This window comes from Lygodium microphyllum, chromosome 29 (assembly GCF_053477565.2).
Source record: "Lygodium microphyllum isolate KBCC chromosome 29, Lygodium_microphyllum_v1.1.10, whole genome shotgun sequence".
NCBI classification, from domain to species: Eukaryota; Viridiplantae; Streptophyta; class Polypodiopsida; order Schizaeales; family Lygodiaceae; genus Lygodium; species Lygodium microphyllum.
In genome coordinates this window covers 93,493,966-93,518,479 of record NC_141163.1, presented here as the reverse complement: position 1 = coordinate 93,518,479, position 24,514 = coordinate 93,493,966, and the positions used below count along the sequence as shown (strand labels likewise).

General features: G+C 39.4%; 1 protein-coding gene across 2 annotated transcripts in view; it reads right to left on the bottom strand.

Moving 5' to 3' along the window:
• Positions 1–745: 745 nt before the first annotated feature.
• The window catches only part of HCF107 (high chlorophyll fluorescent 107), a 58,895-nt gene continuing 35,126 nt past the window's right edge, over positions 746–24,514 (bottom strand). Inside the window, exons 3-8 of one of the 2 annotated variants that reach the window (XM_087671217.1) lie at positions 23,297–23,599; positions 23,102–23,161; positions 2,609–2,854; positions 2,420–2,530; positions 1,410–1,586; positions 746–1,271 (exon numbers count right to left, since the gene is read on the bottom strand). In XM_087671217.1, coding sequence (XP_087527343.1) covers positions 987–1,271; positions 1,410–1,586; positions 2,420–2,530; positions 2,609–2,854; positions 23,102–23,161; positions 23,297–23,599 — 1,182 coding nt within the window. In that variant the 3' untranslated portion in view covers positions 746–986. The remainder of the gene's footprint in view (positions 1,272–1,409; positions 1,587–2,419; positions 2,531–2,608; positions 2,855–23,101; positions 23,162–23,296; positions 23,600–24,514) is intronic. The other variant, XM_087671218.1, reaches the window with a different exon arrangement.

The following is a 24,514-nucleotide window of genomic DNA, read 5'->3' as shown; positions in this document are numbered from 1 at the left end:
TCATCCCCACGAAGTGTTATTTCATTCTCTATGCAGTTTACCACTAATCTAGTGGTTAATTGTAGAAAAGATCAGCAAAAATACAGCTGTTTGTGGCCCATAACTTTCCTTGATTTGATTTTGTCGCTAGATGGTGATATGGTGAACATGAGCTATTTTCTCATGCTTAACTATAGTCTTGGCTTTTAGATGGTGATCTAGTGGACATGAGTAATGTTCTATTGCTTGCATATAGCCCGGTCTAATATTCTAATAAGATTTCTCTTCAAAATGACTCTTTATTTAAATATCTTCAACTTCAATGGCAAGGATGGTAGAAACTAATTATCAATAAGACAATCCTTATGTACATTGTCAAGATTGCCTTACAAGTTGTTTGAAAGATGCTACAAGGGTAGTGAGACCTCTTAAGAGATGGCAACCAATCCAAGGTATCAATGCCATGTGAGGAATATATAGGAAACCACTCCTTGTTTTGAGTATCACTTTATAAACCCCATGCTCAACATCACTCTTTCCACTATAGGTTTCAGTATATTATTTAGAGTGCATCCACATTATCCCACTAGACTACATGAATTGTCAAAGTATGGACAATGTCATAGCCACTTGGGTGTTGGGAATGGTGTCGAGAGCGTGCCTTACTTGTTGTGGTGCTAAGCGTGGCTCTCTGCTTAACTGAATATACCCCTGGATGGATTAAGCATTTTCACAATAGAAAAACTGGAACAAGGAACTGCACGTGGGTTTAAGGGCATTGCCTGACTGTAATGAGATTACAACAATGAGGGAGATCTTGCCTATACAGGAATAGCAACGGGGTGGCAATTAACTCATGGAACCTGCCACAGATAGGCTTACAGCTGATAGCAGAAGACTGCAATCTTCAGCTGACTGCAAAGATGTCAAAACGATAGGGACTGTGATTTCCTTAGAGGATAAGGCAGCTGACTTGACTATATGTTCATTTCTGTAGATGTCTTTCTTTAAGACCTATACTTTGCAGGCAGCACCTCATCAATAAATTCATCAATATCGAATGAATCATCGCTCTGGATGTTCTGTGTTGCAAGTATGAATTCATCCGGCACATTCATTCCACCGGCTGCTGATCCCTGTTCATCCAGCTTATCCACCTCACCTCCTGACGAACCCATCTCCATACTTGGCAGTGCCTTGATCCTGAAAAGTTGTTTGATTGTATTGATAGCAGGACCAAGCATGCTCGTGAAGCTCAGATTCCATGGAGCTTCATCTACAACTTCGGTTTTCTACAGTACGCACACATTAAATATAGTCAGATCCTAATCGATAAAACTTTTGTGTGTGAGGCCTTTCATTGTCCCCTATAAAATTGATTAATGGATTGCTATTAAGGGGTCCTAATGGAAGATAGCAAAGAATATTACTTGTTGAAAAAACTGCATGCGAATCTCCTCAGCTCGCACACCGTTGTCAAGACGCTCTTCAAGGTCTGCCCAGGAGAGCCATGCTGCTGAATTCTGAGGATCCACCTTCAAAGCATATTTATAAAGTTCTCTGGCCTTTTGATAGTTTCCATCTTGTTCCTCCAGAACTGCCCAAGCCTGAAAGATGACACAAGTGAAACCATCCAAATTAGAAAATTTATATTTTGCAAAGAAAGGTGTTTATCAACAGCAAAGAGGGTCAGCTCAGTCTGGGATTGCAATCCGATTATACATTCTCCACTTTTGCAAAAGTTTTGATGCGAGGAACAGGAACATTGACACCTTAGCATGATTTCAGCCTGAGCTGGTTGATAAGAAATGCTACTCATTTTTAGCTTTGCCTTTCTATTTGCGGCAGTGCATGCCTGCATGTGGAAGCAGTGGCGACAAGTATAGCTTATGCTCCTTGCTTGGATGCGGACTATTCCCGAGCCATATGTACTCTCCTCATTTGTGTCTAGGCTCGGGTATTTGGCAGTGCCGCTCCAAACTTACACTGACCCAAAAACCAATAATCAATCTTTTAATAACCCTATTGGCAAACTACTGCTCTAAATGTGCCGATCCTACACTGTTTGTGCCCGTAAACTAGACAGTTTGAGAAGACCAATTGTCATTGAATGTGTAAGTAGAGCATCACTTACAACTCCACGACAGTCCATATTGCCAAGAAAATGGCAAAGACAAAAGCACAGTTTGCTATCAAGGTTCTTGCAAGTGAAAATGAATGTGTAAACAAACAAGACGGGTACCATTATCACTACTTTTCTTTTACACTTCATAAACAGATAATTAATCATGCTTATATCTTCTGCAAATGAATACCTCTACAGGCTGGATAATTTTGCACTTTTTTTAATTTATGAAAAAAAGATTCCAATGCTCTCTTTTCATGCTCTCAAAATCCGCAACTAGAATCATAGGCATACTCGAAACATTCATTTGCATACATGGCATGTGCGGGCAGCATTCAAACTGCCAGTGGCTATGGACACTGATCTTCTATAATACTGCCGAGCATTATCCAGGTTTCCTTCTTTCCACTCCATGTAACCCCAAGCCTGCAAAACAGCGGGTTGCATAAGGCATTGCAATTCATTTTACGTTGTTGGATTTCCAAATTGGGAGAAGCAACTTACGGTCCACACAGGTTGATGCTTAGGATCTGCCTCAGCAGCTTGCTGGAAGAGTTCCCGAGCAGTGTCCACATTTGAGGATTCGTATTCAAAGATAGCGAAGGCTTGTAAAAGCACTGCATCTCCTCGATTCAGCTTGTGTCCTTGCTCGAAAAGTCGTCTTGCCAAAGCTCTTCTGCCCTGTTTCGCCTCAAATATGGCCCAAGCTTGCCAAGTATAGCGATTCTTTGGGCTGGCACGTATGCCTCTCTGCATTTTCCCAAAGAAAAAGAAAAAGACAAAGACGATCTCTTTAGGAAAACCTGGCATACATCCGGATTTATGAGATCGGTGAATTTGTCTATTCAGCTCGGTGAAATGAAAAAAAAAAAACTAGGATGAAAGGATGGTGTGTACACACAACACACTTTTCTGCCAAATCACCATTCATTCTAGCAACACCGAGGCCCCAAGGTGAAAAGCAAACACCCCCCCAAGGGGTCATGAAGAGACATGGATTTCTGCCTCAGGCCTCTCAATTAGGAAACCAGACAGCTATGGTCTACTACCAAAATCAGGGAGCCAGACAGCGATGGACTAACAAAGCAAAACAAGAGAATCCGCTATCAACCAATTATTAATTGTGTGTTTCACATAACGCGTGCATGGTTCATAAAGGAAGTATCTTTGCAACATCATGTGAGTATGGAGCCTACATATGTGCTAACAAAAATTGATGCTTACCTTCTTATCAGGTATAGTTTCTTGAAATTGTTACTTTGGTAGCTTTGTGGAAGGAAGAAGTATGGAACATGGTAGCTTTGTGAAAAGGAAAAACAAATGGAGCTTTCTTATAAAAGCATTAGTTGCACAATAAGAGCTTTGTGGAAGGAAGAAAGCATGGAACATGGTAGCTTCGTGAAAAGGAAAAACAAATGGAGCTTTCTTATAAAAGCATTAGTTGCACAATAAGAGCTTTGTAAGTCAGCATTAGTTGTATCATAAGAGCTATTCAAACCAGAATAGCATTCTTCAAGTTTGGAGATACATAACTTGCAGAATGTGTTAGATTGTTCTTTTCAAAAGCTTGTGCAATACACATGGAGAGTACATGGCATGGAGAGAGTGTGTGGTGAGGAGTGTATGATGTGTATGTATGGAGTATACTAGAGGAAGCATGTGATGTGTCTCTAGACTTTAGAGAACATGAGTACATGAATATGATTAAGAACTTGCACAACCACATATGCAATATAATGGTTTTGATGTTTCCTTAGGTATGATCTGTAATTGTGGAGTATATAATGGCAAATGAGACCTGGAATTGTGGAAAATATAATGGCCTCTAAGCTATAGAAGTACCATCTTTGCTAGCGAACTAGACACTGGAATTGTGGACAATATAATGACAACTAAGATATAGAAACATGGTTTTTGCTAGTGAGACTAGACATTGGATTGTGGGGAACTTAATGGCAAGCTATATATGCATGGTCTTTTACTAGTCAGAATAAATATCACTTCCTCAAATTTCAACTTTCATATACAACTTTATTGAGGTTTTAGTGATTTTCTGCAATGTTGTGCACGAAAGCACCTGCTATAGCAGAAATGGAGCTTTCTCTGTAAAAGCCCCTTGCTCTGGCTCTGATATTTTGAATAAAATGATAAGATATACCTCTGGCAGCTGAGAACAAGCTGAGAATGCTGGTGCTGCAGGCAGAACTGCCCAGGCTGGTGGGCGGCGCAGTCTGTATGCAGGCAGGCCTGACAGAGCTGGACAGGACCAGGCGGCAGCCTGGACAGGCTGGCAGAGCTGGCGGCCCAGGCAGTGGGCAAGCAACAGGACAGGGTGGCGACAGCAGCTGCCTGAACAGTGGCGCTGCAGGGCGACACTGCGGGGAAGCTGAAGGAGGGCAGCTGGAGCAGGCATAGCCTGCTGGGCTGGCGAGCAGACTGGCTGGCTGCTGTTGCAGCTGGCGGACAGGGTACTGGCCTGGTGTGGGACCTCCAAGGCAGAGCTTCAGCAGCTACGGGATGAACCTCAGGCTCTGATACCACCGTTGGATCAGAGATGGCAACTATCAACTCAGCACAGAGAGTGTAAACAGTAGAGAGAGTAAGAGTGTGGTCACTGCTTGACACTTGATTAGTTCCAAAGTGTAACTCAAAGTACAAAGTACAACCCTTTCAGGGTTGTGTAAGTGCCTTAAGGTGTGTTCACACATGAAAGTGTGTCGTGTATGATAAGTGACCGAACTGTGTAACATAAATACACAAATAAAGAGTAGTATGACTGGGGGGGAAAACCTTTCTTACGGAGAGGTAAAAGTGCCCCAATGTCCTACTGTGGATCACCGGCACTCCTATGTGAGCGTAGGCGTGAGTAAAACCCAACAAACTTTTGTCATTTTTAGATCTTGGAAGCAATGATGTATATGCCGTGTTTCTTCCGTTTTTCATGATAGTGTAGCAATGCCTTGAAAATGAACCATTGGTGTGGAATAGCTAATTGACATGATAAAAAGAAGCAGCATAATTTGACATGTGTTACTCGTGGAATAGATGTTTTAGTCCGAAACAAGTACAGTTGAATGTTTGTTTCATGTCTACCATTCTCTAATGTATAGCTTCATTTTATGAAAGTGACATCCCTTCAGAAGTTGAGTCCCAATTTCAAGCAAAGCAAGCGAGTTCCATACGCTACAGAGAGGAGATGATATTGGAAATCTTGAGGAGGACAAATGGATCAGACCTTCCTCTCATCAGATATATGATCTTTAATTATTAAAGGACGATCATGTGAGGGATTTAGATTTCATGTGGGGTAAGGAAAATAGCATATTAATTCTTCTTGGTTTATCTCTGTGTCATATTCTTCTATGTATTTACCCCTGGATGCAAGCACACTTAAGTAAGGGTGCTAAACTCTTCGCTTTAATGAAAACCTCCTAATTCAGATCAAACCTTATCAACAATGTTATTAAACAATCCTAAGCACACACATGCCTTTGTTTGAGAGGCAGTCTATAGAATTATTATATCAAAAAAAAAATGTATTGTACTTGCACTAACGCCTCTCGATTATTCACCACCCATCCACAGGCAGTCTATAGAATTATTATATCAAATTTTTTTTTGTATTGTACTCGCACTAACGCCTCTTGATTATTCACCACCCATCCACATCTGTATATTCGCCATACATCCTACTAACCTTCAATCCCTCTCTTTCTGCTGACATGCCAGCTTCACAGTCATCACCTATCTCACTGGTCTTTATGAGGGTCATATTATTTGACTAGGTCCAACTTCTCCAACTTCACTTTGAAAGCTTGGTCTCACTCATTCTCAAAGATACAATGTACCGCTGGCCAGAGTAGTGCATGAATAGGTTGTCATGAGGAGTTGAAGCAGGTGGACAGTCCATGCTCTTTTGGGCAATGCATCCAGGAAATTGATCTTGGTGGCAAATAAGTGGCGAAGAAAGGCATGATGGTCTATGCACACATAGTTGTTGAATGATGGGCTCTCCTTAATAATAATTATAGCCATTGCTAGTCCAACAATGATTGAATGCCCTGAATTATAGTCATTGCCAATCCAACACTGCTCTCTAGAACAGTAATTGGAGTCACTGCCCATCCAACACATAGCTTTTCCAATCTTCTCAGGTTGAATGCAAATAAGAGGGTCAACTAGATATGCGAACTTCCCTTAGAGAGAGAGAGAGAGATTAACATTTTCTGAGGCCAAAATCCGCCTATGAGACAAAATCATGTACAATGTTGATCGTCATTAGACATCAAAGTGTGATGTGCTAAAAGGTGATTAGTGATATACTTTGTACAAGATAGTAATACCCATGTAGGGATACAAAAACAGGATGAAGCAGTACATGTCTAGCCATGTGGCTGAATATGAATATGATACACAAATATCTAGTTCCACCTAGTCAAGATCAGTGTGGGTAGAGTATGTCATACATGAAGGGGAGAGTCTGCAATAGAAATGCGAACAGCAATGTTAGGAGTAAGAGGGAGTGAACGCAAAGATAGGTGTACTAGATTGTGATGGTACACAAAGAATAAAGAATGTATTTTTATGTCAGGATACAATATGGGTGTGTTCACACCCGTATAACTTTATGCACGGAGACGAAGGGACTTTACACCCAACAACCTCCCACTTAAAGGCCTGACAAGTAGTACCTTTAAGCTGACCAACTCCCACTAATCGGATGCAATGCTCATGCTGAGCCTTTGTAAGACTCTTAGTGAGAACATCTGCAGGGTTGTCTTGGGTTTAACCTTAGTCAGTGTGACAAGGCCATCATCCAAGACTTGTCAAATGAAGTGGTACTAAACATCTATGTGTTTGGTACATGCATGGAACATGGCATTCTTAGCCAGACATACTGCACTTTGGCTATCACAACCAAGCACTGGAGTACATGAAGAAATACTAAAATCCTTGACTAGACAGCAAAGCCAAATAGCTTCCTTAGAAGCTTCAGTGGCTTAAATATAATCAACCTCTATAGTACTCAGTGCCACAATTTTCTAGACCTTGAACACCAACAGATAGCCCCGCCAGACAAACGAAAGACATACCCACTAGTAGATTTCCTAGTGTCAAGATCTCTTGCCATGTCCAAATCACAAAATCCCTGTAACTCGAGTGTACCCTTTCCATAGCATATACACTTCTCTTGTGTATCTTTTAAGTATCTAGAGATACATTTCACTGCTTCCCAATGTGGCTTGCCAAGGTTAGACATGAATCTACTAACAACTCCCACTACATGAGCAATGTTAGAGTGAGTTGCAACCATGGCATACATCAAAGATCCACAAGCTAATGCATAAGGTATGCCCTTCATAGTACTAGCAGTTGCATCATCCTTTTGGGCAATCAGGTTTGCTAAGCTTTGTATGTGGTGATGAAGGCACACCAAGAGGTTTAGTATCAGCCATATTAAACATGTCAAGTACTTTGCTAATGTACTTGTCCTTTGAGAGAAACAACAAGTGTTGGTTTCTATCTCTTTTAATGCGCATCCCCAAAATGTGTTCAACTATCCCCAAATCTTTCATTGAGAAGGCTGAACTCAGCTGCCTTTTAAGAGCATTTAAAGTACTCTTATGCTTTCTTGCAATTAGCATGTCATCCACATACAAGGCCAGCAAAATAAGGCTTCCATCATCAACCTTTTTAGTGTATAAGCAATGATCTACATGACTGCATTTAAATCCATGGCTAAGCATGAAGATATCAAATTTTTGTACCACTGTCTAAGGACTCGTTTCAGCCCATATAAGCTGCATTTCAGCTTACAAACCAAATGCTCTTTCCCTAGAATAGCAAAAACTTCTTGTTGTTTCAGATATAGCTTTTCATCTAAGTCACCATGAAGAAAAGTAGTCTTCATATCCATCTGATCCAACTCTAAATCCAAGGATACAGTGAGAGCAAACAAAACACAGAGCACGATCATCTTTACCACTAGTGAAAAGACTTGGAAGTCTATGCCTTCCTTCTGTGTATAGCCCTTAGCAAACAAATGTGCCTTGTACTTGGGCTTCCCATCAATACATTTCACTTTGTAAACCCATTTATCAAGGATAGCTTTCAACAAAGGTATAAGCTCCCATGTGTTATTTGCATACAGAGGATTCATCTCTTTCTACATAGCAAGCTCCCACTTTCTCTTGTTTTCACGACTGTGTCTCTTTAAATGTTAGAGACTCACCCCATCAGTCAACAAAATGCAATCCAAAGATAGCTAAAACCTCTATAGCTGCCTTCTGACATGTGTAGACCTTCTTACCCAATAATCTATATTGTCAAGCAATGAGCCTACATCCTCAAGTATGTGCATACCATCACCAAGTGGCTGATTTTTAACATTTCCTTGCTACTGTAACCTGTTTTCAGCATGTTCTTCTTGCTGTCATATTCCATCCTGTGCATCTATTTGCTATCCATTATCTTCTCAATGTAACACAATGGGTTGCTGCTCATTTTCAGCATCAAAACAGAATTGTCAACTAATGGCTGTTGAATGGCTCGCTGTTCATGCTGAAATTTGACTTTCCTTTTGGCAAGGTCATCCAATGTAGTATGTTTCAACAACTTTGCCTCATTAAATACTATGTCTTAGCTACGTAACATCTTCTTGCCATGAGGGAGCCAAACTCTATAACCCATCTCTCCCTCATCTCCATATCCCATGAAGATGCCCTTGATGGATTTCGTATCTAGATTAGTCCTCTAATCTATAGAAACATACACAAAGGCATCACAACCAAAGACACGAAAATGGTCGTACAAAGCAAGTTTGCCAAACCAAACCTCTTCAAGAATGTCATTTTCCAATACAAATTGGGAGAGTGATTGCATACATGAACTGCAGTTTTAAGAGCCTCTCCCGAGAACTGTTGTGGAAGATTAGCTGTGGACAGCATGAATCTGACTCTCACAAAGTGTACGATTATATCTTTCAGCCACGCCTTTTGATGCAAGATCATAAGGGACTATCAACTCCCTCTTGATGCCATGCATCTCACAAACTTTTTGAACTCATTAGAAACATACTCGCCCCCATTATCCGTTCTTATAGATTTTAACTTAAGCCCTTTCTGTGTGGTAACAAAAGCATGAAACCTTTTAAAATCATCCAGCGCTTCCTTTTTGCTATTTAACACATACACCCATGACTTTCTATTGAAATCATCAATAAAAATAACAAAGTACCGTGCACCCCCATATAAATTAACACACATAGTGCACAAATCAAAGTGTACTAAATCAAGAGCATTCGACTTCTTAACTACACCAAAGTAATAAGGAGACTTTACATGTTTTCCATACATGCAATCATTACAAAATTCGAGACCAAAGCCTTTTACATCAAATCTCTCTAAAGATGAGAGAACCTGAAGGCCTTTTTGGCTCATATGGCCAAGTCTTTTGTGCCGAAGTTCAATCTGTAAATGAACTTCACCCACAGCCAAGAACTTGCCAGGTAATGCTTCACAATGCAAATAATACAAAGTCCCCCTTTTGCAGCCTTTAACAATCAACATAGAGCCCCTATGGACCTTCCAAGCTGTCCAACTGACGGTAGACTTTTCTTTATGCCAGGTATATATCCAACATCCTGTAAAATCAACTTTTTGCGGCTTTCAAGGGCCAAGTGAATGGTACCTACACCCTCTATCTCATACACATAGTTGTTGCCCAAGTAGACCTTGCCTAGGTTCAGAAAATGACTCCAAAAAGGGAGTAATATGAAAAGAGACACTGCCGCTCTCCACTATCCATGATTGGGACAGCCCATCATGAGCTGAAAGTAAGGCATCAACAATTACCTCCTTTTATCACATGCTACTGCCATAATATCTACATCATTGCATGAGGCTGCAACAGGTATCTCTTTAGTGTCAAGACACTCTTTAATGACCGCACTAGATGCAACATTTGCCTTTGCAACTTCTTTTGAAGAAGAGTTACCATCCTTCTTTTTCTTTCCCTGTTGTTTCTTTCTTTCTTGCTCTTTCTTGTAGTACCGGCAATCAAGCTTTTTATACCCTTTACATCCACACCGATAGCAAGTAACATCTTGTTGTTTTGCTCTTGCTATTACTCCTACTTTTGCCTTTATTTGCTACATTACCTCTCTTCTGTAACCTACCTCCAAGATGATAGACTGAACCATTGCTTTCTCCATTGAACTTTCTTTTGATCTTCTCATTGATGATAGAGCCCCTAGCACCATCAAAGGTTAAAGCAGGGTTGTTGCTAAGTGAAACAACCAAAGACTCCCAGCTATCAAGCAAAGTCATCAACAAGAAAATGGCCTTCAACCAAAGACTCCCAGCTATCAAGCAAAGTCATCAACAAGAAAATAGCCTTCAGTTTATTAGTGAAAGCCGGCAAACCAAAGTCCTGCAGCTAAAACTCAAAATCCTTGTGAATGCACTCAAATGCTCAGATATTGGCTTAGACTCATCCAACTCCATGTTCACAAGCTTGCACATGAAATCCACTTGATTCATTGAGGTTGTATTTTCTTAAGTATCCTTTAACCTTTTCCATATAGCATAAACCCGTATCAAGACGCTTAATGTCTGTAAGTACATCATCAGACGCAGCCATCTTAATGTATGCAATGGCCTTCTTGTTGAGTTTAGCCCACTGGCATAGCCGCAAGGTTAGTTTCCAAGAGAGCTTCATCACAGTCCTTGAGAAACAAAATGCCTTGCATCCTGTCCTTCCACATATCAAAGCCAGTGCCATCAAACCTCTTGATTTCAAAGAGGGATTTAGTGTCACTACTCCTGGAAGAATTAGTGGCTATTTTTCAGCAATGCATCAAAAAAAATGCTGTAATTTATGGCAGCAAACAACAAGCTGAATATTCAGCTAATTTCAGCCTAAAATTTCAAGAAATAAGAGCAAGATTTAGTCCAAAATACATGTACAACAATAGAAAGGATGACTTTCAACAATATAACTGAAATTTCAGCATATATTACAAGCATACATCACGATCACGTGACTCCCACATCAGCAATATCACCAAAAATCCATTTGCAACAATCTCAGATCTGCAAATGATCACTAAGACTGTTGCACCATGAATATTCAGCAATACATCAACTCAATAGGAGCTGCCTAACATGTGTACTGCATAGATACATGCCCAAAAGCACTTCTCATACACAAAAAATCACCAAAATTCTCTACAATTTGTCCAAAATCTCACAAGTGGAGATAATAAACTCGAATCACACTGCTTACAACACCAAGATTGCTTCAACAATGTCCCCAAAGTGCATTTTACACATCAATTTTGCCAATATTCACAATTTTCAGCAAAAGCCCCAAATTTTCGCTGACCAATCTACCCCGATTGCATTAATATGTTGCCAAGAGTATAGAATAGGCAATTTTAGCAAAATTTTGCAAAAGCCCTAAATTTCTTAGGATCCAAATGTGCACCAATGTCAGTAAATTTTGCTAAACTGAGCAAAATTTCATTGATACATGAAAAGCCCCAAAATTTTCAAAGCCAATGTACACTATTTTTGCAATTTCCAGATCAAATGTCACTATTATGCAATGAACAGCACCAGATCTAAGAAAAGCCCCAAATTTTCAAACACAAATCTGCACAAATCTATGAACTGTGCTTACACACGCTGTCGTGGTGTTGCAAGTCCACACATGGAAAAACTATAAAATCTCTACAAGATTTACAAGAAGTAGGACTGGTTTACTAGAATAGTTTGAAATCTCTAGAATCATGTTTAGATGACTTAATTCCCACTTTCGATGGATCCAAGAATATATTGTGCCTTATTTTGAAGAGAATAAGTCGTCCAAGACAAAAGATGGAGAAAAATGGCATGATTTACGAAAATCAATATTTTCATCTATTTTTTATGGACTTTCGCAATTCTGCCCGCGTTGGCTTGTCGGCCATATTTGTTCCGATCGTTTTGAGTACCCGAATGACTATATTCAGAGTTCATATGACAAAGTTATAATCCAAACAAGTTGTAGATAAAAAAAGGGCAAAAAAACGAAAATAGTGAAAAGCAGTAAAAAAAAAAGCATAAGATTTAAAGATAAACGCCTTAAGCTTTTATGAGTGAAAGGGAGTGGAGAAAAACTATAAAAGGGAGGACAAGGAGAGAAGGAGGGCCATCATCAAATCAAGAAAGAAAGGCTAGAGGTTGAGCTTGTATCCCTCTCATTCTTCGAAGACCGTCATCGAATTTTGGAGTGAAGGCTTGAGGACGAGCTATAAGCCTCTCGCCTACATCGAAGTTTCCATCATCGCGAGTCGCTATGAAGATTGGCTTGAGTCGAGCTTGATGCTCCTCACCTTCCTTGAAGATGTTTCCACAAATCATGACATCTCACCTTCTTCTCTTCTCTCTCAGTTCGAAATCTATTTTGCCTATATTTTTTAAAATCAAGAATTTGTTTTCCTCATTTCTTCTGAATAAGTTTTATTTTGTTAAGTTCTTCTCTCATCTCAAAGTGTCCCTGGTACGAGCAACTTTCATGAACCCCTTGCACGAATCCCGTGCGACAACGCGAACCCCCATTGGTGAGCAAGGCTTGCTTGTCAAGAACCTTAGAAATAAATTTTTTTTAAATGTGATGAATCTTGCAAGAGAACGTGATGCAGCAGCCATTGACTATCCCATCACCTGTTGGTGCCCAAATCTCCCTGCACGTGACATGTGGACGCTATGCTTGACCTGTCGCTGGACTGCCGCCTATTGTCGCCTACCTGGGCTAACAAATAACTCTCGCCTACTATCAAACTAACACCTGACTCTGAAATGTGACTATCACCTGCCTAAAAAGGTCATGCCTGACCTACAAACTACTTGGACAGTTGCGGCTGCACAAGCTTAGCACATGCTGACCTGCAAAAGTAAGGACCTATTATTATCTTTGTACGCACGAGCTGAAACTAACCCGCATGGACTTCGGAAAGCGCACACACCTTAGCCACAGCTCTGATACTAGTTTGAAGGGCAAAGTGCACAATGGAAGTGCGAATCAAAAGTGCAAATAGCAATGTTGAGAGTACGAGAGAGTGAACACAGAGATAGATGTACCAGATTGTGATGGTACACAAAGAATAAAGAATGTATTTATATGTTAGAGTACAATAAGGGTGTGTTCACTCTCGTATAACTTTATGCACAAAGATGAAGGGACTTTATACCCAACAACATGACTTTATACACAGGGAATTTACACCCAACATGATATACATCCCTAGTGAAATAGTATGGAGGCAACATTTAGATTGATCCCCCAGCTCTGTCAAGTATTGCTCGTGTCACTAGCAAATCTCCCTCATATCTCTTTGATGTAGCATATATGTCTAGTACCCCTATATCCATGGTTGGCATGCTACTTTGATCTCCTCAACTCTCTAGACTGTCACCACTCTCTGTATAGATGCTCTATGTGTGGTCACTGTCTTAAGGAAATCGATAAGCTACAACTGGCATCCCCCTCTCTGCATAGTGCCTACATGTAGTAATGATGTGCAGAGCCTCTGGATCTTGACTAGAAATTGGCCCAAGCAGCATTGGTCTAGGGACTCTATGACTAATCTGAGGGAGGTGTCCCCTCCAAATAGCTTGGATTATCTAGTTCAAATTGTAATATAGGCTTTGTATCTACGGATGTAATGCTTCTTGCTCTCCACCTCCTCCTCATGTAGTCTGTAGATCCACTCAGCTCTGGAAATGTGGGCTACTCTCTCTGTTTCTATCTCAAGCTAATGAGAGGATACCCTAAGCTCGTCAATGGCTACCCACATCTCATGTGGCATGTATACATCTACGTATCCATGTCTCTCACTGAAACCATCTGTTGTAGTCCTCATAAAATGGTCCTTGCAGTACGACATCTTTGCAAGAAGGGGCTACGAGGGTGAGATCCATGTATGATGTATGTGCAACTGATAAAGATTCTATTGCACGACAAAGTTCCTCTTAGTCTAATAAAGGTGTATAAAGGGAGAGTCACGATCATACTAAAAGGAGGAGGCGGTCCATGTCAATCATGTATCTTGTGAGCCACCGATTGACCTAGGCATACCATGAAGTCTCATGCCCTTCATGAGCTAGCTACCTAAAACCCTCCAAGGCGCTCCTAGGTAGTCTATGTGAATGCATGTCCAGTACTTTGTGTGTGAAGCTGGTGGTCTAAAAAAGGCTCTCCATCATCATGGTTGGTGCAACAAACTCGACTCCAATGATCTCATGTGGTATAGATCATTTGTTGTCCATGAGAGGAATTAGGATGATGATCTATAGTCTCTCAATCTATGTCCATAGATATGTAGCCAAGCCAGGGGTCCAAATAGACACACAATACATCATGGCTGGTGTGACCAATGAGTCAAATAGCTACCTTTGTATGCGAGGCTCCTAGAGGTGTGCCTAGTGGTACAATCTCTCCATCATGGGCCAATGTTGTGTATCCTCATGTGAGTCGATCTCTAGCTGCCTATGTCATGGTAAATCTCCCAGCAAATGCAATGAATGTGACTCCCTAAGTAGAGATGTAAGTCCACAACCTCCACTTGTATTGTGCCTTGGGTGAAGATTGATCTCCTCCTCACTCAGGCTGATGTGTGGAAGATCAAGATCTTGGTTTTCCCAAGATTACACTGTGTGCAGAAATCATAAAGGGCATGGTGATGTCACTGTAGAACCTCTTGTGACTCAAAGATCAAAACAATATCGTCAGCATAAAGCATAGTAGAGACCAATATACCTACTATCTCCACCCTATCACCTCCTCCTCATGTGATGCGGTCTTTTATCTCGTCGATGTAGAGTTCAAAGAGTATTGGGAAGATAGGACATCCCTGCTTCAATGGTGCTAGAGACCATGCCAGAAAGTCCTAGCATCTCACTTGGCCTACACCCTCTTATACAATGCATACATGCCCCAAATTATGTCCAATGGAATCCCCAATGTCAACAGCCTCTGTAGTGGTCTATCTCATGAAACTGTATCAAAAGCTTTATGGAATCCACAAAGTGGCGATAGAGTCTCTTTTTCCTCACTTTCGTCTACTCAATTATGCCTCTCAAGGTAAAGATGTGGTCTAGTGTAGAGAATCTACATCTAAATCCAACCTATCCTTCCACCCTCAATCTCCATCTCTTTGCATGTGTGTTGAGCTCCGCCTTCATCACTACTCCATGTATCTTAGCCAACATGTGGCCCACCATGATGATCCTGTAGTTACCATGATCTAGGGGTCTCCAAACTATGGATAGGCACAATGGTATGCATGGTCCACTCATCTAAAAAGCCTTCCACTAGAGCCGTGTTAAACATAAAAGCGAGGAGAGGAACCAAAATGTCCACTACATAAATTTGAGAAGAGAATATCAATGGATAGAGAAAGCAATCCTTTGTGAAGGAGATGGGACAAAGAAAACAAGAATTCATGAAGAACAAGAAGCAATGTTTTGCAACATGGAAAATGCATGTATAGAGAAATAATTCATCCTTTGAAGGTGATAGGAAAAGAAAACTCAAGAATTTAAGGGCAGCCTTAATAGTGGAGGCAAAGCAAAAAGTCAGAAGTTTCGTTATCATTGCAAAACCTAGCCACAAAAAGAGATCAACATTGATAGAGAACCATGCAAAAATATGCACACTCAAAATATTATTTATAGCTAAAAAAGGCAAGCAATGACTCCAAAAGACAAAGTTGCAACATGTTAGTAGCCTATCATAAGTGAAGTGGACATTATTTTGAAAGTTTGCACGATCCCAATTTGTCACTATCCATTGAAATTTTCCCAAGGCTAATCCTAACAAAGGGACACAAAAAAAGTTTCAGCATACATAATATGATTGTAAAAGGGGACAATAGGGCATAAGATAAAGGGTGCACATCGCGACTACCCAATGGCCTAGCAAGACTACTGAGGTGAAAGGTATCTTAACAAGGAAGCCCAAGTGATCACCCCAAAGAGGCCAAGGCATTGAACAAAGGGCACTTGTCGGCTCCCTAATGGCCTACCACAACTTGCAAAGTTAGATGGAACCACAGTTGACTTTTTTTCCCAAGGGCTTTTAAACCTTGATTTGATTTTATATTAAGTGTAGATTATCTTCATTCTATTTAGTAATCTTTACCGTGAGGGAGAATAAAGGGATGGTTAGACCCAATATACCACAAAAGAGACAAGCTATCCCGACTATCGTTGGGTATCCATGACAAAGAAACCTATGAAGGGTATATGGTGAAGCGAAAAAGAAAGGTGCAAGCAGAGGGAAATTGCCCTGGGAGACTGCTATATGAGCTATATAGTAAATACATGATCCAGAGTCAACTACTCTTTGACCGAAAAGGGATGAATATGCACAAATGCATATTTACAAGAACAGAACGTCAACGCATGGCATTATGCAAGAGGCAATGCAAATCATCATGCTCATGTAAAAATACTATGCAACACTGCCATTTGGGCATGCCCTCACAAGGGAATTATTGCCCAAATATCCCTTTACAATCATACTCATCTAGAGGATACGTATAATGATACAATGTACAAATAATAAATGTCTGTGAAGCAATAAATGAACCAAAATCCTATCACCCACAAGAGAACAAGTACCTCTTTACAATCATACTCATCTAGAGGATATGTATAATGATACAATGTACAAATAATAAATGTCTATGAAGCAATAAATGAACCAAAATCCTATCACCCACAAGAGAACAAGGCCGTCCCCTCTCCATGTGGAAGGAAAAGCCAAATGAAATCACCCTCTTTCCATCAATCTGAAGTGGGGGAGGGTACATCCACATCAATCTTAAGTAGCAAGTACTAATGAACCAAGCGATTGACTATTTTGATCAACATGTCTACAAATTATCAGATGTAGGCACACAGTCCAGGTCGATGGTGTAAAGAAATTCCCTAATTCAAAAACATAAATACAATTGTATGAAAAGCACAAACTAATAATAGAACACAATTAGGGTCAAGGTAACTCAAAGAGAATGAATACAAAGAAAAACGAAATGAACCAATCTAAATAGAACACAATGCTTAATGGAGCAAACACATTATACAATGAATAAATACTAACCACCAAACTCCTATGTCTCGAGAACTGGGCAAAGAGTATGAGCTGGAGAGTATGCCACACTACGAGAAATCCCAAAACACAGCAAGGTAGCCTCCAAAGATGTCTAGCAACCATAGTTGCTAGAAAAAGTGTTTCCTACAGGTAGCAAATATTAGAAACGTCCAGACGTTTCTCAAATATAGCAAATGGCTGAATTGAAATTTTGTCCTTGAAGATTACTATCGATCCAATTTTTCATGTTAAACAAATTATCCTTTTTTCCCTATCAAAAGATAGCCTATAGAGACATGGATTTGAAGCTTGAACACACTTAGTAGCTCTTTCTCTTATTGGTCATTAGTCTAATTTTTCCTTGAAGGTCCTACATCTTACCCAACAACAACATTTTCAGCTTGTTGTCCATCATGTGAGCCTTGACCAAGAGGCATTGCATTCCCTTCTTCACCATGTGAATGTCCCCACTAAGAGGCATCATCATTACTTGATTCCATCTCACTGTATGAAGACATATTGCTGTAATTTCTCAGCTAAGCACAAAAATCAGTACTAGCACAAAGCTTTGGCTTGCGATCAAGTGCCTTGGACCCACCAAATCAAAGGATTGAGTGCTGTCCCAGCAATGGAACCATGAAACCAGCCTTCGTTCTTAGATAGGGTGGTAATACGTGATTAAGCACTTAAATAAAGCCATCAACAAATGGGCATAAACTGAAATGCACACTTTATCTTAACAATCTTGGACAATAGATACCCTGTTGGCCCCAAAACTAGCACCTATTGTGGTATTTTTTTAGTTTATACTACAATTAAATGGAGTACAACCAAGATTACATAATCTCCTCTGCTAATCCAAAAGCCCCTTGCTGTCCAAACTAATCAGCAAGTCTTCTAAGCAACTTTCCCCTTGGATTTCACCCACGACTTGTACAAATTGGACCATGATTGGCCAAATGCTACCCCAATTTACAATGGATGAGCTAGCATTTGAGATCCCTAATAGTTCCTTGAATTGCGGGTGTTGATTTTAGTGTACTATGCTCTTGATTGATGGCACAAGTCCCAAGGTGACTACTAAATCCTAATTTCTGCAAAATTTTAAGGTTTATAGCGAAAATTCTCTTACTATCCACCAAATCTCGTTGTGATATTCTCCAACGGCTAAGAAATGTTGAGATAACATGAGAATGGGCTAGAGAAGGTGAAAGAATGCTGGAGAGAGAGAAAACCCTAAAATTGGCTACTGCCTGCTCTGATCAACCCCAAATGCTATCGCCTACTGCCACAAGGAGCATTTAATGTTGTCGCCTGCACGTGGGAGCTTCAAATCTACAGTCACTTGTCCTTGCTCAATCTTCTCATGCTATTTTTTGCCCCAAAAGGTTCTCCAATGGCTGAAAACCAAACCAGCAACTGCTCCTTCATCTCTCCCATTGGCTGAATGCACTAAATGACTCTCCATCAACCCCAAAAACGTTTTTCCAACTTACATAGGTGTTTTTGCCAAGTGGCAACCTTCTAATCTCATTTTTCAACAATTTCCAACTATAAAATTAATTTTTAGAATTAATTAATTCTAAAAATTAATTTCAATCATTTTGACCCTGCCCAAAATCAAATGTGCCCATTTATAATGAAATTGGCTAGGCTATTTGCAACCTAGAACAGTTCTAAGCCTCAATTGACTCTTAGACTAGAAGTAATTAACTAATTAATGCTAGTCCCTAGTGTCACCACTGACACATAATGGGCAAAATAATTGCGCTAGGGCAAAACTCACACAAACTGACAACCAAAGCTCAGTTGGCATAACTCGTTACAACTTTTGCCTTTAACATCCACTAACTCCTCGAGGTCCTTGGCACATCACATGTGCCTTACAACCTTGCACATTTTATTATTAAATTAATCAAATGTTACTAACAAGATTAAAGCATTTCACAAATTCCGCGTCTCCGTGACAAGGTCATACCAAGTATTGTATTGCAATCATCAAAATTTACAATATAAAAGGTACATTCACCACTATAGCCTTGGATTTGAAATTTAAGCTTGTCAATCCAGGGTATTATGGTCCTCACTATGTCACTTTCATTGGCATTTAGAGCCTAGCAAACTTTAGCTGAAGTCTTTGTCTCTTCATTCTTTAATCTATCTCTTTAGGTATCTCCAAGGAAATGAAGTTTTAATTTGCTCCAAGGTCCATCAAGAATAGTGCTTGCTTACCTTGTAACTATCCCCAAGCTTTTAGTAGTTTGTGCATCTCTAAGTGTGATTTGTGTTTGCAACTACATCATTAACAGCATTGATTGTCACTAACAACTTGAACTCATTGTCGAAAACTTTCGTTTGTCCTTTGTTTGAATATTGCTTTGCCATGTGGCCTATTTATCCACATTAAAACACTTCCCTTCTTTCATGAATCATCGATTTTCTTCTTCAAAGCATTGCTTGGCTGTGGATATAGATTGGAGTGAAATTGAGAAGCATTTGGAGATACATAAGGCTTCATCTTCTTTTGATTTGATGGCTACTTTGCTATTGTTTTTGTCCTTTTAGGGCTGAATCAGCCACTCTCTTCTTATGATTCTTTTGGAATGATTTGCTACCATTATGCTTCATTTTCCATATCTCAACATGGTCAATGAGTTCCCTGAGACCAGAACAATAATAATGATTAATAATGATTAAGAGCAGTACAGAGTTTAAAATGCAAATCTCCTTGAAACTTCCTAAGCTTTTCAGAGCTCTTCATTTTCTTGAAATGTTGGGCCTTCAAGAGTAACTCCCAAAACCTCTTTGTATAGTCATCAAGTGACTCATTTTTACTGTACCAAGGTAGATCCCATTTCATTTTTACATCTCTTTTGAAATGAATAGGAAGGAATTAGCCTTGTATTATGTGAACAAAGTACCATCTAGATTTTGGGACAACATGATCATAATCCAACCCCGTCGACCAAGCTAGATCGGTCAAATATAGAGCTACAAACCTAATCTTTTCTTTTTCTTTATACTTGTCACAACCATATAAGATTTCAAATTGACAAATAAACTTATGAAGAAGATCACGATTTCGAGAACCATCATACGTATTGAATTTGATTTTCTTGTTAAGTTGAGAGAATGACTAAGTCTTATTCTTCTTATACCTTTGTCCATGACCGGACCTTGACCTTGAAGATGATGAAGTGATTGATTGGGATAAAGATGTAGACAAGAATGAAAAATGACCACGCATCTGTCGATGATGAGGTCTTCCACGATAAGGGTATGACTCTTTATCACTTGATGAGAGTCTATTAGAAAAGACACCCGATGACTCTGAAGAAAAAGACCGGCTTTGACAGGATCTCTTTCTTTATCTTTAAGTAAAACAAGACCTTTATTATGTTTCACTATGTCTCTAAGAAGTAGTTGGGCTTTTAGATCAACTACTTTTATGAGTATAGTTCATTTCCTTAATGCAGATGGACTTTTTTCATTGGATTCTTTAGGCTTCTCAACTCTTTCTAGTTTGAAAAGCTTCTCACACGAATATATAGATTCTGCTCTTTGAGGCTTTGAATGGCTTGAATGATAATACTCAAATCTTCCATGAAAAAAAAAAAGTGTTAAAGTACTCAATACAAAGACTAGAAACAAATAACCTTATAATTGTAAACACTACGAGCATTACGATGGTGAGAATCGAGAGAAGACTCTGATATCATTGTAAACACCTTGAACGATATAGTATGCTCAACATTTATAATATTCATTTGTTTTTAAGACTCAATATTTCAAAAATTTAAGAGAATAAATACTTAAAGCTGAATATGACAATTTACAGCCATGTAAATGTAAAAGTAATAGAGACAATATTGAGGATTAAAGATGGACAGCCTCACCTCAAATGAATTTATTTCTACTCAACCTAAGGCCTTTAGGAAAGAGCTCTGTATAATAAGAGATTTCTTTACAAGATGTGAGTAGAAAAAAGAAAAAATTAAATTTTCTCCATCGTTGATCAGCAATACATTAATATGGCTTGATTCTTATACTATAAATTAAAGAAAAGCTCGAGAAGGAAGGACTATAATGAATTTACAAGCTTATTGTCCTATAAAACAACAATGAAAGAAGAGAAAATATGGGGATATTTAATGGTTAAGGAGTGGAGGATGATGATGTAGATAGATAGAGCCAACTTTATGCTATCTTCAACTACTTTACGAGAGTTTACAACCAAGAAAACCGATATAAAATGAAGAAAAACAAGCTCTCTTTATAGGAAAAATGAAAAAAAGTGCAAAAAGTAAAAGTAAAGTAGCGCAAGACAAGTATCCGGCCACATGTCATGAGGTATGACAAGTGGAAAGACACTTGAAAGCTTATGTAATAAGTATCTCTTCTCTATGGTCTTTCTTTTTGGGCTAAGTACTGTCAAGAATAAAAACAATTAGATGAAGAAAGCACTGTCAGAATACAAAACTTCTTATTTTTAAAATGGCATCCCTATTGTTTAGGACTAGTATTTTTAGACCAATCCAAGGCTCCTAAAATTTAGGGACCTAAAATTTAGGAATTCTCTAAAATTTAGACATCCCTCAATATGGGTATCATGTGAAAGCTCTTTACGAGTACATTACAAAATCAATACTGAAATCTTCATATGAGTTTTCTGTGCAAAGATACATACAATTTAAGTTTTTAGTCTACACATGCACAAAGTATAAACATTTCATCATTATGTCATCTTGCTAATTGTAACTATTTGTTCTGGTGGATCTAACCTACACTTCAACACGTTAATCCTTTATGTGTACAAGCTTGACCTTGATATGCTTGAGTTCCAATAACAAGCGCCCAATCGGATCATATAGGTGAAAGTTTACACTATCTTTTCTTTAGTCCATTACATGGGTCCACCATAACTTGTGACCACTCACATTAATGGCCAACTCTAATGCACTTGATTTTAAAATTTGATTTCAGCCCTTATCCCTATCCACAAAATTAATGGTGCCCATCCACAATTAAATTGGTTGGGTCACTTTGACCCCAAGTGATCTTGTGCATTATTTGACCCTAAAATTGACATTGATCAATTAATTAATGCCTAGTTCCTAGTGGCACCACTAACACTTATTGATCAAATAAATACCTAGGCCCAAACTGCCTATGCGAGAAATGTATCACCCAATGCTGGAATTTCCACGCACAAGCCGCCTATTGTAGGCGAGTGCCGAGAAGGCTGCACGCCGTGCTAGAAAGGATAAGGAAAATAAAACCTAATCTCCACTTGATGTGCTTGTAATGAAGGCAATTATCAAAAAAACAAGATTGACAAATAGAGAGAGTGTCAAAGCTCCAAAAATCCTCACAAGACTCTAGTGAGGCTTACAAACAATAGATGAGAGAAAAAGTCCATAGAAAGGCACATCTACTAACAAGATGAAGCAAATATTCAATGGCTGATCCCAAGTGTCAGCAAGTATTCCTTGCATAAGTTTAGCCCTTTGAGGTGGTGCAATGAGAAAACCAAAACAAAGGACCTACAAGATAGAGTCTAAGAGAAAAGATTGAAATGGATGGAGAACTCAAAAGGAGTCTGCACATCAGGTGTCAAAACCATCTCTCCCTTGTGGACAAGCACTCCTGAACAATGATGCCAACTTCAAGAAGCCATTATAAGTCCCAAGAAATAGACCAAAACATAATCAGTCATGATCTTAGAAAAGGAGCACTAGGTGAAGTTGAAAAACTTCAAGTCAAGCAAACATGATACCACCATGGACTACAAATATCATACAACTTTTTGAAATTGTAGACATTGATTGCCTATATCCAAACTGGGCAACATAACTTTACCTGAAAAAGATGGCGTGCTACTGAACTGTTCCCTATATTTGCCTCCATGATGGCCCACGCCTGTATAGATTACATTCTTTTTAGTTCACTTACATCAGTATATCCTATTATCCATGATACATAAGGAGTAAAAACAAATTGTTCAGTTGATAGATAACCAGAACCAGGATCTACACAAAGGATTAAGTAACACACCAACCAGCTAGCACAACTCTTTGGATTGCAGTACACAGCTTGGTTGAAGAGAGCTCTTGCTTCACTGTAGTTTCCAGCTTTATACTTGATCAATGCAGAAGTTTGGAGCAAGTACTCATTTGCACAATTTTTCAGACCTTTGTCCAGCAGTTCACGAGCCTTTCTGATACGTCCCTGGCGGAGCTCCAAAAGAGCCCATGCATGCCATGCAGCAGCATGTTTAATGTCTGCAGCAATAGCAGCATCAAAGAGCTTGCGTGCTTCAGAAATATGGCCTGTTTTTTCTTCTAAAACGGCCCAAGCCTGTCACAAACTTAAGCTTCGTCAAAAGTAAGTAGAAAAACATGTTACATTGTTTGCAATCCTTATCCTATATCAACAAAAAAAGGTGAGAATATAATGCACAAAATCAGATTCAACACATCTTACTAAAGAAAACATGTCTATATAAAGAAGCACATTCAGATTCAGCATATCTAACATAAAAGGTCAGAATATAAAAAACAGATCATCCATCCAGCTGAATACTGAACCCTCAAAAGGACAGAAAGATGAATATATTCTGCTTAAAAAGATCCTAGAGAAGAATGCTGGTTCATTTTGACAGAATCCCAGGCAACAAAAGGTACATGTGAAGTTTTGAAGCTGGAGAAGGCTTTTGGTTTTGTTTTTATAGAATCCAAGCAATAAATCTTACCATACAAAGTCTTCAGGAGTTCCCGAAGTGGTTTGAGCCTTCTTCCTTCTGTGTTATGAAAGACCCTCAAGCCTCCTATTCAAGTGATAATTTGCACAGTGGCAATTTTTGTGCAGGTGAACAAGCTAGAAATAGCCTCCAACAGCCAAGTTTAACACAGCTCGTGACCAATTTATAGGTGGATTGCCAAAGGTTGGGGAGAGCCATCTGCCACATGTGTCTTGCATGCAAGGTAAATAGCATAAAGATGCAATTCCCAGCAAGGCTTCAAGACGGGCATATTTTCTTGCATTAAAATAAGAAGCTTTCTCTCACTTTAAGGATTGGCTCATCTTCGAGGAGAACCTTTTAGGACAGAAGCTTAAGAAGTGAGATCCAACAAGGGTGGAGAGTTTGTATAAAACGAATTAGCTCGGTTCTCTACGAATTGAAGGCTATTAGAAGAGCAAAACACGTAGGGGAATAACAAAGACAAGATCAATGAAAGAGGCAATGCACAAGATGTAACCCGGAATAGGAAT